At 39.7% G+C, this 16,963-nt stretch overlaps 1 protein-coding gene across 2 annotated transcripts in view; it reads right to left on the bottom strand.

The window, feature by feature from the left end:
- The window catches only part of slc25a13 (solute carrier family 25 member 13), a 46,038-nt gene that overhangs the window by 23,627 nt on the left and 5,448 nt on the right, over window positions 1–16,963 (bottom strand). For both annotated transcript variants that reach the window (XM_032535770.1, XM_032535771.1), the window contains exons 4-7: window positions 15,792–15,907; window positions 11,931–12,070; window positions 6,899–7,045; window positions 4,536–4,674 (exon numbers count right to left, since the gene is read on the bottom strand). In XM_032535770.1, the coding sequence (XP_032391661.1) occupies window positions 4,536–4,674; window positions 6,899–7,045; window positions 11,931–12,070; window positions 15,792–15,907 (542 nt within the window). The remainder of the gene's footprint in view (window positions 1–4,535; window positions 4,675–6,898; window positions 7,046–11,930; window positions 12,071–15,791; window positions 15,908–16,963) is intronic.

Below are 16,963 nucleotides of genomic sequence, written 5' to 3' on the forward strand. Positions count from 1 at the left end.
TATATATAGCTATAACATAAAAAATAACTCATTCTATTTTTCTCTGCCAATCTGTGTCCAGGTCATGGTGGCAGAAAACTCAGCAGATGTTCCAACAGCCGAGAAGTTTTTCTCCTCAGCCACATTCTCTAGCCTCTTAACCTGGGGGATCCCCAGCTATTCCCAGGCCAGATGGGATACATATCGTTCCTCCAGTGTGTTCTGGGTCTGGGGACCTCCACCGCAGGGCACACAGGGAGCATCATGATCAGATCCCTATGCAACCTAAACTGCCTCCTTTCAATAGGAATAAGCCGCAATCTCTGAGCTCCTTCTTAATGTCTGAGCTCTCAGATACCAACTCAAAGCTCATGACCAATGGTACAGGAACATAGATTGACAGGTAACTTGAGGGCCTCAGTTCCCATATCATCATGAGAGTACAAGTCTACAACATGCATAAGACTGTCAGGATGCTCCATTTTACAAAGATACATGCAACTTTATATCACCTTAACTCAGAGGAGGCAATTGGCTTTTTTCTGGACCTAAAATTTGGAGGTGCCGGAAATGATCCTAACAACTGTCCAGCTGGCTTCAAACTGCACCCGTGCATGCTAGGTCAAGCGCTGATGGAGCCAATAGAATTACATCATCAGCAATAAGCAATGCAATTAAGATGTCCCCGAACTGAACACTCTCAACTCCTTGTTTGTCAACTACATGTTTGACCTACTATACACAATACAGAAACAGCTCTCTGGGTGGCACTACATAGATGTAATCAACAGACCTGCCACCCAATTTTGAGGCACTAGTTTTGCTGCAAAAGTGAAAAGCTTGCCCACTGTTTCAGTTTCACATGCAAAACAGAATATGTATTGCTCCCCATAAATCCAAGGCTCAGTAAACAGTGAATTTATAATCCCATATTATATTAGTTTAAGTTTAAGGGATTGCTATATCTTAAAATGTTTTTCTTATTTTTCCCATGGAAAAGGAACTTCACAAATCATGTATCCACTTCAATTGATTTGTCAAGGCTTTGGTATAAAGCAGCAGAGCAAAATATTTCTTTCAAAACCTATCTGAGTCAGTAGGTTCACTTTGTCATTATGTTTTCATGACTGCAAAATGTATTGCACACTGGCATTACATAACATAGAAATAATTAAAACATGTAGTACTGAGCTGAATGCATCACTAAAAGCCATATCTGTTATCACAAACAAGAGCAGTGACTGACAACTGTAACTGACATCTCTTTTATTCTTATCTGATTCATACTTCCATTAACTGTTCATGATACTCTATCACAGACTCTGTATCGTCAATTGATATCATGTTACATAAAATGCACCAACATAATTACTAATATATTGCAATAAGCCTAACAGGTAAAATGTGCAGTTAGATACATGGTCTGTTTGTACATTGTATATATTTTGTGTGTGATGTACCACACAATTCAATATTTTTCAATTGTGGGTCTTTCTATTTTCCCAAACCTGCCTCACATACATCTAAATCAGTCTTTCATTTCCTGTGTTTCCCAAACAACTTTTGATAACTCAGAAAAAGACAGTCTTTCTACTTTCAATTGATGGTGGTCATTTTTTTAATCTAAACACAGAAAGATGGCTCTTGTCTCTGTAGAGGGATACAAGCATAAAGGAATTTGAAAATATATTGAGAAAGTTGGCCCTGAAATGCAGGACCTATTGCTATTAGTGGTTTTTATTGTTACGCCATTGAATGGTGATTTTTATACTTAAAGCTCTGTCACTCAAACCAGTTACCTTCTGTGACTTGTTTGGAACTTACAAGTGAGTAGTGTCAAAGCATGCTGAATCCATCATAAGAAAGAATGATGGCCATGTAGAGTCATGGACTTCAAGAGTTCTTCTGAGGCAGCTTTAACATGTGGTAACTTAATACCTGGTCTATTGTTGGTGGAATAAAGAGCAGGTTGACTGTAGGCTGGCTTACAGTCGAGGAGTCAGCATTGTTTGACCTGCTTCATTCAAAGAGCAGCAGGCTGGGGTTGTGACAAAGTCGTCCTACACTGGAGCCATTCACCCCGCTGAGGCTCAGCTTACCCCTGAGGCCTGCTCTCTCTCTTTCTCACACACACACACACACACACACACACACACAGACACACACACACACACACACACAGACACCACAGCCACACAGACACACAGACAACACAACAACACAACAGTATGACAAGCAGGTGAGAGGCCATTCTGCACAAGAATAAACTCTCACACACCCACACAAACATACAGAGTTCTGTCTGGGGAGATTACAGATCGCAATGCGGATAACCTGTCTACCTGTATGTAGCCCATAGTCACCAATACACCATCTCTCCTTTGTACAGCTAAATTAACACATTCTTACAATGATATTGACATGCTGATGTTAGCAGATAAAATGTTTACCATGGTCATCATCTTAGGAACATTCACTTATTAGCACAAAACAGTACAGTTGAAGCTAATAGGAATGGATTTAGTTGTTCTGGTATTTGATCATAAACAAAAGTATGGGACACAATTCAATTTTGATGTGATAACAGCTCTAGATGAAAACACAGTTGTTAAAATTCATCCTGCGGGAAACATGAATGTTTTGCTAGATTTCAGAGCAATCTACAACTGTTGTTGAGACATTTGACTCCAAACCACAGATGTCAAACTAATGGTGGCACTAGACAAAAAAGTTAGGGGATCACCAAAGGCAGTCGGCTTCATCTCCAGGGAACATTAAATAACTGTTAAAAAAATTCAATCCATCCAATATTACTGTGATATATCAGTTTGGACAGATAATAATGGATAAAACAACCTGAGATTGTGACATGGTCAAGAAAGTAGTGATTACTAATAAAAAGAAGTGTAAATTGTAATTTCCCCATTGGGGATCAATACACAGTATAAATTATTATTATTATTATTAAGAAACCTTACTGGCAAAAAACATGATCACTTCCATTTACATTTGAAAACAATTATTGGTGTGGTGCCAAAGGACCGTAAGAAGTGTGCTGGCTTACATATCATCAGTTCTGGCACTATCTAGGGAAGATGCATTTATAGTATTATGTGTTAAGTGATTTTAACCATTCACAAAGATGCAGAGTTATTTGCCCTGTGATGTACACTGCTGGCTGAATAAAAAGTGTGCACACATACACTCACACACACATATGTGTGCTCACTGTTGTGTAGGCGTTAAGCACTGTAATGGCGTCCCCAAGGCAAAACAGTGGCCTTGTTGCACATACGGAATCAATCAGGATTTGTACACATGTGTGCATGCTTGGCTGTGTTAATGCATCTGAATGCCTGTGTGTATGTGAGCAATGTTTGAAATAGTGGGTTACAAAATACGCACACACTTGATACATGCGGGTGTGTGTACGATATGTGTGTTTGTCGGCCAGCCAGTGGTACATGGAGCCGAGCACTTGCAGTCCCAGAGGAGGCCTTAATGACTCAGGGAGTGGAGGGTGGATGGGTGGTGGCTGTGGAGGTCTGGCTGGCTACAGGCCACCACAGGTCGAGCCAAGCCCAGCCTCGGTGTACCCGTGGTGGGAACAGCCTGGGGAGCGTATGGGCTTTTGGACTGGGTCGGCTATGGTCCACACCCCTGATAAGGCTTCAGATAGCATCATAAGGCTAAACTAGTGCCCCTGGGCCATGTGGAGAGAGGTCAGAATGGTTTCATAAAGACGACCAGAGCAGGAGAGAGGGAGTCAGTAAGAAAGAGACAGAGAAAGCTAACTGGGCTTCCTGCCAAGTACTGAGGAAAGGAATGAGAGACAGCCAGTGGGGCAAGCAAGTGAGAAAGATAAGGGTTTAAAGAAACTAACCATAGAAGACAGAAAGAAAGAAAGAAAATGTCTAAATGTCTAAAAAAGGCTGTTGGATCAATAAATAATAATACCTAATTTTTATCACATTGTAGCATTTCATCTTTGCTATAAATTACAGAGAAAAAAAAAGGCTTATAAAATGGTTTTAACTATTTAACATTGATCTACAGCGCAAAACAACATCATCCTCAAAATTAAGTGCATGATTTTGACAAATCAAGCATTCCTCTGTTTTAGAATTACAAATTTCCTTATCAACCAAAATCATAGCAGGACAAAAAAAGATCAGTGCCAGGATGTCTAATTGACAAGACAAGCTCCATCAAGGATTGTGGGTATGCAATGTGCTGGGTCAGATCCAGCATGCCCATTTAAATGCCACTGGCAAGCAAGAAAACCAAACAAAATGAAGTTTCCACCCTTAGCACACAGATATAAATACAATATCTAGACACATTTAATACAGCCTTTAGTGCAGGACTGTATCAGTTTGTGCATCTGAACACATACAGTGCATGCTCACATAGTGTGTGTGATGTATGCTGTGTCTCTTAGGGAAGATCGCTGCATGTAAGTGCATATATACTCATAAATTTGCACCCAAGTTTTGGCTGCCTGTGTTGATATAGATTTTTTGTTTATACATGATACATTTCTTTTCCCCGAGTACCTTTGGTGACTTCCACATCTTGGCGGTGGCCAGCCAGGGTGCTATAGATCTTTCTTATCAGCTCCATGTTATTGAGAAGCGAGTTGAAGCCGTTGAAGTATGAGAAGCTGACCTGGTGAGATGTGCTACCACCTGCAACCTGGCAAAGGATGGACACACACGTATTATAACATGCAATGAAATCTTACAATGACCCACATCCACAAACACATTCACACTACACTCCAAACAGAATAAAAACATCTTTATATTATAATTATGTGACAGAAGAGACATAGAAGACATTACTGTCAAGAGGAAATCTTGACGAACACCGGCGATTAATCATCAACGTTCCTCTTTACCATCGCTCCACAGGGAGAAGTAAACCTTTTAACCACTACTTTTTCCATCACACAACCAACACTCTCTGGAGTTTAATTAACTTTCTTTATGAGGTGGAGGAAGTCATAAAAAACAAAAAATAAAAAGGTAAAAGGATTACAAATAGAAGCTGGGCTCTTCAAGACATTCCAGACTGCACACAAACATTTTTTTATGGGAACCAGCATCCCATCTTTATCAAATCAGACTCTCAAACTCTTGAAGGAGCAGCTCTAACAGCTGTCTGTTTAGACATATGTGTTTGAATACATTTCATAAATGTTGCTGCCTGTTTTGGATATCTAAGACCAAAGTATCAAATGAGCCTTGAGGCTTTGCAGCTTTTAACATTGTTAAGGGTTGAGGCAACAGAAAATGTAGAGTTTCCTTTCACTAGATGGCACTGTTTGCTTGACAGACACATTCAGGAAGGTTGCATGCAGCTCACTATGTTTGCAACAAGGTGGGAAGCTCTGGCTTGCGTGAAAGTGCCCTAACAGAGGGACACTTTTGTATCTGTTCATATCTATGAGCCTATAGGCTAGATCTTCCCACGATATCCAACACATTCTTTTACCGGAGGGGGAGAGGAGAACAATATTTGGGTGAAAAGAGTGTGGTGCTGATCATTTTCACCATGTTTGGTAAGTGAATTAAAGGTTGTCGGTTAACTGTTTGAGTTCTGCCATAATACCGCCTTTAATGTGTCTGCGGTGTTTATGGGGTTTCTGATGTGTGTGTGTGTGTGTGTGCGCGCGCACGAGTGTGTGTGAGAGTTTACTAACAGCACACCAAGATGTCTGGTCGGTGAGGTAAACACAGCGGAGAAAATGACAGAGAATGAGTCCACAAGGTGTTTATGAAACTGGGCAAGACATGGGCACAGACGTAAAACGTACACACGTGCAACAAAAACACTAACACACAAAGAAAACACAAGACACAAAAAGACAAACATGTGAGTTCAAAACAAATAGAGTGCACACGCACAGCTGCTTACGCACAAACACACAGCCAAAGATGATGGACTATAAAGCTCCAGTCTCCATCTATCTCTGTCTCTACCTTCCCATTCAGCTGGCCTGCTTGGCTTTGACACTGCCAGAGAGGTTAGAGTTAATGACATGTTGGGAGAGAGACAGAGACATGGGGGAGGGAGGGAGCAAACGAGGAGTGGTTGAGAGAGAAGGAAAAAGAAAATGAAGGGAGGGAGGGGGAGAAAAAGAGGATGAACAAGAGGTGACAGAAAAGGTAAAGAGGAAGAAGAAGAAATGAGAGATGGACAGCTGAAGGGAAAGAGAAAGCCACAGTGTTTGGTTGTGGGTGTGAGAGAAAGAAATGAACACATGGAAGAGAAAAGACAAGAAAGAGGTAGTGAGATGGAAGACAGTCTTGTCTTTAACCCTTTTATAGAGAATAGAGTAATGTTAGGTTGCTTGTCTGCCTATCAGCAACTGAATCGATGGCAAACATGTGCTGATAAAGTATCTATATATATATATATACACACACATATATATATATATATATATATATATATACACATACACACACATATATATATATATATATATATATATATATATATATATATATATATATATAAGCACTCCTGACCTTTGTATTTCTGACATTCCATAGTGTGCATCATCTTACCTTTGGTCATACTAATATTGTTATATATACATAGATACTTTACTGGATTACATCGCAAACACATTATGAATATAAATGTACCTGCACTGTGATAAAAAAAATCTAAGTTATGATGTGACATTAAATTATCACAAGTCTTGAAGTTAACTAATTTATCACTTAGATAAATAAAGAACACCTAATATGTACAATATTTTCTCAACATATCACGACAAAGTATCCAAACTCCTAGGATGTGTACAGCAGTGACCGATTTCACTATTTTAAACCAGCCTGACTTTGGCTCTTGAGGACAACAGTAAAACAAATGGAGGAGAGAACCGCAGAGCCAAACAAAAACCCACCGCCACGAGGCATTCCTCCACAAAGGATGTGAGCATGTGCGGCCGGATGGTGACCATGATGTCCCTGAAGTCCAGGGCTGAGATGGAGCCGCTGTGGGCTTGGTCCCGCTGGATAAAAGCCTGACGTGCATGTTCCAGCTGCATCTCCTGTGGAAGGGAGTGGAGAGAAGTAAGGAGGGAAGTTTAGGTGTTAGATCATACAGCAAATGTGTATTATTGGACACAGATGTGGGTCATACACCTTTTTAAGTTGCCTTCATAAATTAAAAATCCACATAAACTCACTCATATAAACACGTATGGATAAAAACACAGCATTTGCTTTGATGGGCCCCTTGGTGTCGTCTCCCCCTTTCAGCTACGGGGGAGCCAGCGTTTGGCCAGACTTCACGCTTGCCTCCTCACCCAACAGCGGCTTGCCTACTGCGAGGCGTCTCTTTGGCTTTTTACACCCTCCCCAAATCCCCATTAAACCCACTTGAGGGAAAAACATACAAACATACACACACAGACGTGCACACACAGGCAAGACTTCTAAACACCCAACTGCTCACTTTGTCTCTGTTCTAGCACACACATACACACAAAGGTCCACAGGGACAACAGCAGGCTGTGGTGGGGAGACATCCCACAAGGCCTTTGAAATTAGCAGCCATTATCAGTACCTGCAACCACAAGTCCACAGAGAAAGGCTGTAAACAAACCGCTGCCACCGATGCTTCCTCTTCATACAACAAAAAACTTGGTTACAGCAAAAGACAGGAATATCAGAACAACAATAATCCACAAAAAGTAATTGTGGAAAAACAGCCATAAGGGCAACAAGCTCAAACTAGTTGCTTTGGCTGTTGACTCACTTGCAACGTATGATGACTTTTAGGCCAAAAAAGTCAATGAAGCAAAACATCATGAGTTCTTATTCTGCTTTTCCCATTCATGAGGTTTATGACATATGGTGACACAATACCAACAAACCAAATGACCAATTGAAGCTTACTTATTTTCAAGTATATATCAATGGTGTGGTTGCTAAACTGAAACAGCCACGCAAGAGTTTTTAAGAGCTTTTATGAATCCTCTTTTTTCCTCAGTTTTCTACATATATCAGCTGAAACGATTAGTCAATTAATGGATTGACAAAAATGACTAAGTCCCCTTTTGCCAGCTTCTCAAAATTGAAGATTGATTGTTTTTTCTTTTGGTTCGGTGATAGTAGACCTACACTGAATATCTTTAGGCATTCTTTACTTCAATTTTCTGGGGTTTGCACATAGTACAAGACCATGAAATATTTTCCATATTCAAAATTGCATCATTCATCTTAAATATTAAGTACATAATCTCATAATCTCATAAACTTCTTATAACTACAGGTATACAGAATTAAAATGTGTTTTAGGTAACTGCAAAATCATGTCAGGAACATGTTTTAAAATTATTTTTCTTAAAGTAAATACCGGCAAGTAGTTTTAGTACAATAAGTGAGTTAATAATTCAGTTCAAAATAAACAATTATCAATTCGTCCAAGAATAATGGACATTCTTGTTTAGCCACACATGGCAAACAAAAAGTGCTGAAGAGAGACATGGCGTTCTTCAATTGATTGATTCAGATGTTATTGTTATAAATGTAACTCAAAAAAGTGGTATTACCACAACACAAAACCCTATGAGGCTATGACTTATTGTTTTGTTGAATTTGAGTGATATTTCACTGACAGCATAACTGATCGAACTCTAAATTTGCGGCACCCAAGAGAAACGACTGGGGAAGAGTGACATTTACACAAAGCTGAGTGGAGACCGGAGGGGAGTAAGAATAGACATTGCAACAAAAGACCCAGAAAAACAGCAAATGTAGCAGCCATGTGTCAGTATCACCTATGAGCACAGCAGGGGCTCAGGAGAGTGTATAAGTGAGTAGAAGGCAAGGAAACAAGAACAGAGATTGACACTTGTAAACACTCCCAAGGTAAATAAGGTAAGATATTTTGGTGTCAGCATCTTGAGTGTCGTGACTCACTTCTCCGGTCGGTTGAGAGTAGGTCAAAACACTTTGGTGTGGAATAAACTGAGAAGAGGAAAGGGAGGAGGAGAGCTGAATATTTAAAGTCAAAACAAAAAAGCAAAGCAAAGAAGATAATGTTTTGGATGCATGACTGTGTGCATGTAAAAAAGTAAGGGTGAGCATTTATCTGTGTGTCCATCTGTAAATGACAAAACAAAACAAAAAATGATCCTGTTTCTCTGGACAAGTCTAAAGTCTGAAAAGCCACACAGCAACCACACAGAGCAACAAAACAACTGTGGTTCAGGGTATGGAGCAGTTTATAGTCTCAGCCTCTTAAAACCTTAACTTGTTGCAACTGTATGAGTGTTTCAGGGACATGGTTTTTATTTGGGAGAAGAGTGAGGTAGGCAGGAGACATAAAGCTGGTGGGTTAAGACAGCCAACGAAAGACCGCTGAAGCATTTGCAGTCGGTTTAATTGTCCTTGGATGGAAATGAAAACACATGACAAGCCACCTCTGTTTGTTTTCAATAGCTGTGACTCTTTCCCCCCCTCATCAAAACATAAACAATAGATATAAGTGGAGCAGGATTGTATCTCTTTTCACCAAACTGTGCTTCTCATCAGCACAAAGCTAAAGCTATACAAGGAGAAGCTTGAGCACAACTGCCCATTTACATAGGCCGTGAGCCCTCCTCACGGTGATGTTAAGGGCAGCCCACTGATTCTTGGGAGAGTCAAACATATAATTGGGACTTTAAAAATGTGAGCAATGCCAACAATTCCCTTTTTTTGAGTGCTCAGGAAAGAAGTGAGACATGTGGTGTCCCCTCCATGTATTTCAAGCTTTTTACTCGCCAGGATTTATAATATGGGCTACTATGTGCCACTTCTCTGGACATCGGTAATACCATTGCCAGAGACAACACCACAATGACAGTGCGAGCTGAGCCTTGGCCGGCGTCCACGCGTGAGACGGGAAAAATGCATGTAATTGGTGAGAATCTCTGGCTTCCATCAAGACAGTAATTGGCCAGAGAGAGCCCTTGTGAGAAATATGCGGCACAAACGTTTTCCCCGATAATCCCATCTTGTGAGCATCTGGCAGTGGCATGGTTACAATGGCAGAAAAACACAATAAACACATGCATGTATGGCAGGAAGAGGAGGAAATAAAGGATAGGAACAATCTTGGGGGGAAAGAAGCTGTGGGGTAGGGAATTATAAAAATAACTGACAAATATTCAGAATATGGTGTGTGTGTGTGTTCTGTGTGTTTGTGTGTGTGTGTGTGTGTGTGTGTGTGTGTGTGTGTGTGTGTGTGTGTGTGTGTGTTGATTTCTTTACAACTCTGACAACTTTTATAGCTGCGGAGGCTACTTTTCTTTCTGGCTTACATTTAGGAGTGCTTTGCTTTTTAACAAAAGTATCAAAACAGCGTTGGGTACAATCACAAAGTATGTAGTAATGCACAGGTTTAAATTCTGGTTCAGGAAATGTTGTTGTACCTTCCCTAATTGCCCTGTCATCAATCACAGGAGTCGCTGATAACACACTGCTAGAGTCATCTGTCATTAACTGAATTTTACTTGTTCCAAAGTACTGTAATTGCAGCTAGTATTACACCGTCAAAATTATATTAATCTGTCTTATTAATGTGACACACTTCATTAGAACCCAAGATAGCATTAGGTCTAAGATTAAATATTTATTATCATATTTGTATGAATACTAGTAGACCGGTAAAGCAAGTGATAAAAGATGAAAAGCAGGTTGATATTTACACTTTAGTTAAATTCTCTATTTAATATCCCTACAATAACGTTAAATTCAACTTATTCTGCCATTTATTAAGGCATGAATCAAAAGCTATGAAATGTGATCTAATAAACAGAGCATAAGTAGGAAATGTGCATTTCACATATTGAGCAATGAGTATGACTGGCTGCTGGCTTGCTGCTGTGAGGAGCTGGAAACCACTGAGTGAGTGACTGGGAAACGACTGGGCACGCTGTCAATACAAAGTACAGCATCTACTGGCCACAGCACCCCAGACTTGTACGCAAGCACACACACACACGGGCAAAAACAAGCCCACACAAACACACAAATACCGACATAAACACATATGTACAAAGCTTGCATGCTACTGCTCACACACACGGTAAAGCAGATAAGTAATATATACATGCACACACAGAACCACACGTATACACACACACTGTATGTTCACATGCATGCGCGCGCGCGCGCACACACACACACACACACACATGCAAGCACATATAACAATGTCCCAATATCCATGCGCTGTTGCCCACTGTGTGTAGGCCATCTGGTCTAAGTTAAGTGTAATATAAAAAGCTCATTCAGATACATGGCGAGTGTGGATGCAAACTTGGCACAGCTCAGGCCCTCTCTCCTACCCCCACCACCACCTCTCCCTGCTCAGGCCTGATTTAAGTCTAGACATCATATTGGAAAATGGCTCACACACCACAAATGCACTAGGAATATTCCAGCTATACTATTTATGGAGGTAGAAATGCGTCTCTACCTGCTTCAGAGTAGTTGGAGTGGAGCAATGCTAGATGCCAAAACTATATCACAAATGTCCCAAATATATAACCTCAGTGTTTCATTAATGACTAATCTGGTCAATATAGAGGGCTGTGTTTGAGAGGGATTGTGAAAAACCTCTGTGTGTCTGCATGCGTGAACATTCGTCTGGCCAAGCTTTGATAAGTAACAATACAGTTACATGACAGGATTGTATGAAAGGCTTGTAAACAATATATGAGGATAAGGCAATGTGTATGGGCACATACACCGATTGATACAGATTTATTGACTGTCTTGATGGTCACTGGATAATGGATATTAAACGGACCGACAAAGATGGCCAAAGACAGAAAGACAAAGACGAAAAACAAAAGACACAAAGAATGATTTCATGTAAGCAGATTGGGGGGAAATGGCATTGGAGAGAAGAGGAGAGCAGGTTATCAAAATGAAACCTACCAGGAGAAACTGGGTGAACTCTCCGTAGCTGAGCTTCTTGTCCCTCTGTGTGCCAAAGTGCAGCCGTATGAACTCACAGTCCCAGTTAAAGGGGATGTGCTGATGGATGGTGGTCTGGCTGAAGACCTGCTTCACATCTTCTGCGGAGGAGACAAAAAGAGACAAGATGCAGCTTAAATAACGAGTCAATGATGAAAAGTTGCATTTGACAGCCTAATAACAAGATGCAACAACTCAATTTAGCAGTGTGCCAGAATTAGAGTAAGAAGCATTCACTTACAAATACTGTATTACAAGTTAAAGTCATGTATTAAAGTGACAGTACACAAGTATTTTTTCAGGTGAATGTACTTAAAGTATCAAAAGTAAACCTATAGAAACAAACAGCCCATATGATTGTTATATAGTATAACGTGATTATTTTTATGTTATTAAGTAACTTGTAAATGTACATGTATTTTTCAGTTCTAACAGCTCAATGCAGATAAGACAGAGGTTCTGGTTGTTGCTCTAGAAAAGGTTGCCACCACAATCTTGCAATATGGTGGGCTTCTTTCATCTGCTGTCTGCTCCAACATGCATAACTTAGGTATAATATTTGATCAATCATCATCGTTCGGCACCCATGCTAAGCAGCTGACCAGATCTTGTGTTTTCCACTCAAGAAATATTAGTAAACTGAGATCTGTATTTTGAACTGCCTAAATACACGTCTTCATCTCATCCTGCGTTGAAAACTGCAAAATACTTTTATCCTTACCCAGTATGTCTGTTCTGGATCATCTTCAGACTATCTAGAAACCTGCTGCAAGGCAACTCGCTAAGTCAAATAGAGGGTCTGATGTTAACACTGTTCTCGCTAAGTCTCTTCCCTGGCTCCCTGTTACATAGAGTATTCCGTTTTCTCACTTTTACGTACAGAGCATTGCACGGTCAGCTTACTCTCTTATGTCAAATATGTTAAATTTGCTGTCTGTCCCACGCACACAACTTAAGACCCGAAGTGATCAAGTCATGGAATGCTCTGTGTAATACTGATTGCGTTTTGTGTCATGTTATGTATTGTGTTTTTGTGTTTTACCTTTTAAAGCACTATGTAACTCATGTCTGTGAAAAGCACTTTATGAATACATTTTATTTACTTACTTACAATGAGGCTAAAACCAAAACCAAACCAAACAGTTTTTTTCTTAGAAGTCCTTCACAATTATAGAATAACTAATAATAGTTGTGTTTTGGCTTTAAAGGCTACCCACTTTTAAGGCTAATGACCATACATTAACCATGTATAACTTCACCTCCATTAAAATCATCTCCATGTTCTCCTTGCTGTATGTTCATGTAACAACAAACAATTGTCAAATACTTCTTCCTCTTTTAGCTTGCTCTAATAAAAGACCTCAAATCTGTCGGTAGAAAGTCTTGTGCGTCAGGTCAAACAAACAGCATGTGTTTCCTATCTTGTGGTTAACATTAGTAATTATTGGATTTTAGCAAAAATAAAAATGTCTGTGACTGATTTGTGACAAAATGTCAACGTCAATCTCCAGAGCACAATTCTGCTCTGATTGAGACTTTAGTTCCTCAACTCTAAAGCAGTCATGAATGACACATGGCAGAACATGTTTGGGCTGTGTAGGCTCTGTATTCAGAAGGAAAGCCTTTTCTTCTCACTTATGTTCCTCTGCCTGAACCCTCTAAGCCTCTGCAGCCAGCGGAGTGGAGAGACACTGAACATGAGTCCTAAATTACAGCCTTACTAAAGAAACAAAAACAAACCAATAGAGCGACCTGTTTCTTATTACCAAACAAGCCGCGGCGAACGAGTGGAGAAAGGAAAAGGAGGAAAGAAACACTTTTTTTATAAAGACAGACAGGGAAAGAAAAGGAGAGAAAGTGAAAGGTATTTACTTCAGCTCAGCTTTACCTTCTGAAGGAAGACAGCTTGTGCATTGTTTTTACACTTTAATGAGGCAATAAATATACAGCCTTTAACTCTTTAAAGGAGAGGCCCCTCCAGAGCCCGCCGTTTATATTATCAGCTTTTATAGACCTGTCAACACTCAGTCCTCTTTAGCTTTTTCTTTTTTTTTAAGTCTTTCTGGCTGAGGCTCAACTGCATTTCATATGGCATGTTATGTTTTTATTAACTTGACATTCCACCAAATTATGCACTCATTTTTTTTATATTTTTTTTATTTAAGTGCAAAGAATTCAGCGCACTGTGCCGCCTGTACTTTACAGAAATTACTCAAGTTATTATCAAATAAAAATGGCTTTATACAAAGATGAAATAAAATACAAATCAGAGTACAGACATTTATTGCATGGCAAAACAAACAAGCTTTTAATGCAACGTAAGCCACAGCTATTAAGGTTTTTAATAGTTAATAAAGAAGGGAGTTGGTTATTTTGTGCCTTGGCGAGGCTCTGTCATCTGATGAACAGCAAAGAGGAAAAGAGAGCAGGGGAGGAAAAGGGAGAATTCTGTAATGTATCACAATAAAGCAACTTTGACAAGTCTATAATCTCAGTCACAAGTTGTTTGCTTTTGGCGAAATGGTAGCCCAATGCAAGTGGCAGACACTGTAGTCAGTATTTGTGCATGGCATGATGTGTGGTATGTTTTTCATGCAATTTTCCACTTGTGTGTGAGTCTCATAACTCACAGGCATTGGTATATTCATTAACCTTTGGGAGATGCAGATAAACAGCAGACCTTTTAATTGCCACCAAGACAACGTCACTCTAAATGATCCTTTTAAATATGAAAATTTACATATGTGCATATATAATCACCCGCAATGATCTTGCACCCTGTCGACAGCAACAATTAAAATGAAATTCACTTACTCTTCCCTGTTTGCGAGCGGGATGTGTGCACTGCATTTCAAATCAGGCCTAATGCGCTAACGCCTCGCACACCTACAGAAGGCTGGCATTAGACTTGTTTAAATCAATTAGGCAAATGTGAAATAAGCAATGAGTACAAATGTCTTCCCTTTTCACCTCGTAATGGTGCCAATCACACACACACACACACACACACATACATACACACACACACACACACACACACACACACACACATACAAACACACAGCTACCCACTCCCTTTTCATCTACATCTCCATCCACTCGTTGCCCTCTCTACCTCCAAATCTAACCTTATCTTCTTTACAGACAGGATACAGGACAAGTACAGTATTTTTGTTTGTGGATGAAAACAGAATAGATGAGCGAAGGTCAGCCCCCTCAAAAATAAACAAGGAGCTTGTAAGAAAACTTCTTCAGTGGTGCATTTAAGAGGACCGTGGTCAGCTCTCTGTCAGGAGTGGCTAAATAAGTCTTTGTTAAATGTGGAAATGCAAAGAAGCAAAAGCAGTGTTGAGATATGACATTTTAGTTTAAGTTACATATTCAAGTTATTAGTCTTGAAAAATCTTCATCCCGTCCTTTTTTTATGAAGTAAGAATATGCATTATCTCCGCAACTTGGGTTTCCCTGATTATCCACAAAGAAGACAAGAGGTAGTGTGACAGAGTTCTCTTGATTTTTGAAGAGAGATTAAAAAGAAGAAAAAGTAAAAGGCCTACAGTATATGTGGGAAAACAACGTTACCACAAGAATGGCGGACGATGCAACGCATACCATAATAACACTATTTGAAAATGAGCAAGACATTTCTGTATGTAACTTAGGTGACCATTCATTTCTGGGATTGTACTTTTGATGCGTAGATAAGTGTTTTGTAAAACACATAACAGCACCTAACAGCAAATGGTCATTGAGACACTCTGTGCAAACTTGACTACAGTATTATTCTATCTAACCACATGAATTAGAGGCAGAGTTACTTACCAAAAGTGGTCATTCCACTGCCTGCTTTATCAAACAGCAGGAAGGCAACCATGTAGAGGGAGTCTGGGGCACACAGCATCACCTCAAATGCTACAAACTCCTGAAAAGAGATCAACCTGAGAGACGAGACGAGGGTAAAAAGAAAGAGTAGGACTGTGAAAAGACTGGTAAATCCGGTCATTTGTGATTCATTAATGTCATGTTGTGTTTCAAGTTCCCTGTATAAATACCTAATCAGCTACACGTGTGAGACACATAGTCATTGATATTCATTTAGTCGTATACAGTACATAATAAAAACTTAACCTAAGTTACACTAATAAAAAAAAATTTTAAATAAAAAACAAGCTATTTTAACATTGCATTAAACCTGCATGGTAATTACTGGCACATAGTGGCAAACCAGTACACTTAGACAACCTATCAATCTGTGCTACGCGCACTTCAAGAGGACTTTTATCCGGTAGTCTGTTCTGTAATATATGTAATGTCATAAACTCACAGACTGTGACAGCAAGAAAATAAAACAATTTTAAAAAGCTCAGTGTGTGTTCCCAGTCTGAGTTGGCAGCTGGTATAGAGACAGCCAACTTTACACCAACAGAGTTTTTTTTTTTTTATTAAATATGAAGTTTTATATTTTAGTGAGCCATTTTAAACAAGTAGACAGGAGAGGAGGGAGTAGGGAAATGTAATTCCATTCAGCATAAATGTAAAACAATAAGCGGTTTTGAGTGAAAGTCCAGAGAAGCCAAGGTGGATTTTTTTTGTTTTTTAAATGGGGAACAAATTTGTTTGAATCAACACTGAAACACAACAGATTAATTTTCTAATTATACCACTGCCTCTCTGTCCAAGTTTGTCAGTGTTTTGATAAATATTATTTTATCTCCTGTCTCTCCGTAGTAACACAAATGCCCACATGCATCATTAACAAGAAAAATAAATAAACATAAACATCGCTATTGTGTGAACCCACTGACAGCTCCCATGGGAGAGTCCTGCTGTGGGAAACTGGACTGCGCAGTCTAGCCTTTATTTAGGTCCTGGTTCACAGTTGCCACAAGTCCATTATGAATTTCACAAATGGCTCTGATAATTACAGGAGAGGTCAGAGCTAATAAGCGGGTCCCGAGCATCCATCTATTTCAATTTCCGGGGGGGGGGGGGGG

Source organism: Etheostoma spectabile, chromosome 14 (genome assembly GCF_008692095.1).
Source record: "Etheostoma spectabile isolate EspeVRDwgs_2016 chromosome 14, UIUC_Espe_1.0, whole genome shotgun sequence".
NCBI lineage: Eukaryota > Metazoa > Chordata > Actinopteri > Perciformes > Percidae > Etheostoma > Etheostoma spectabile.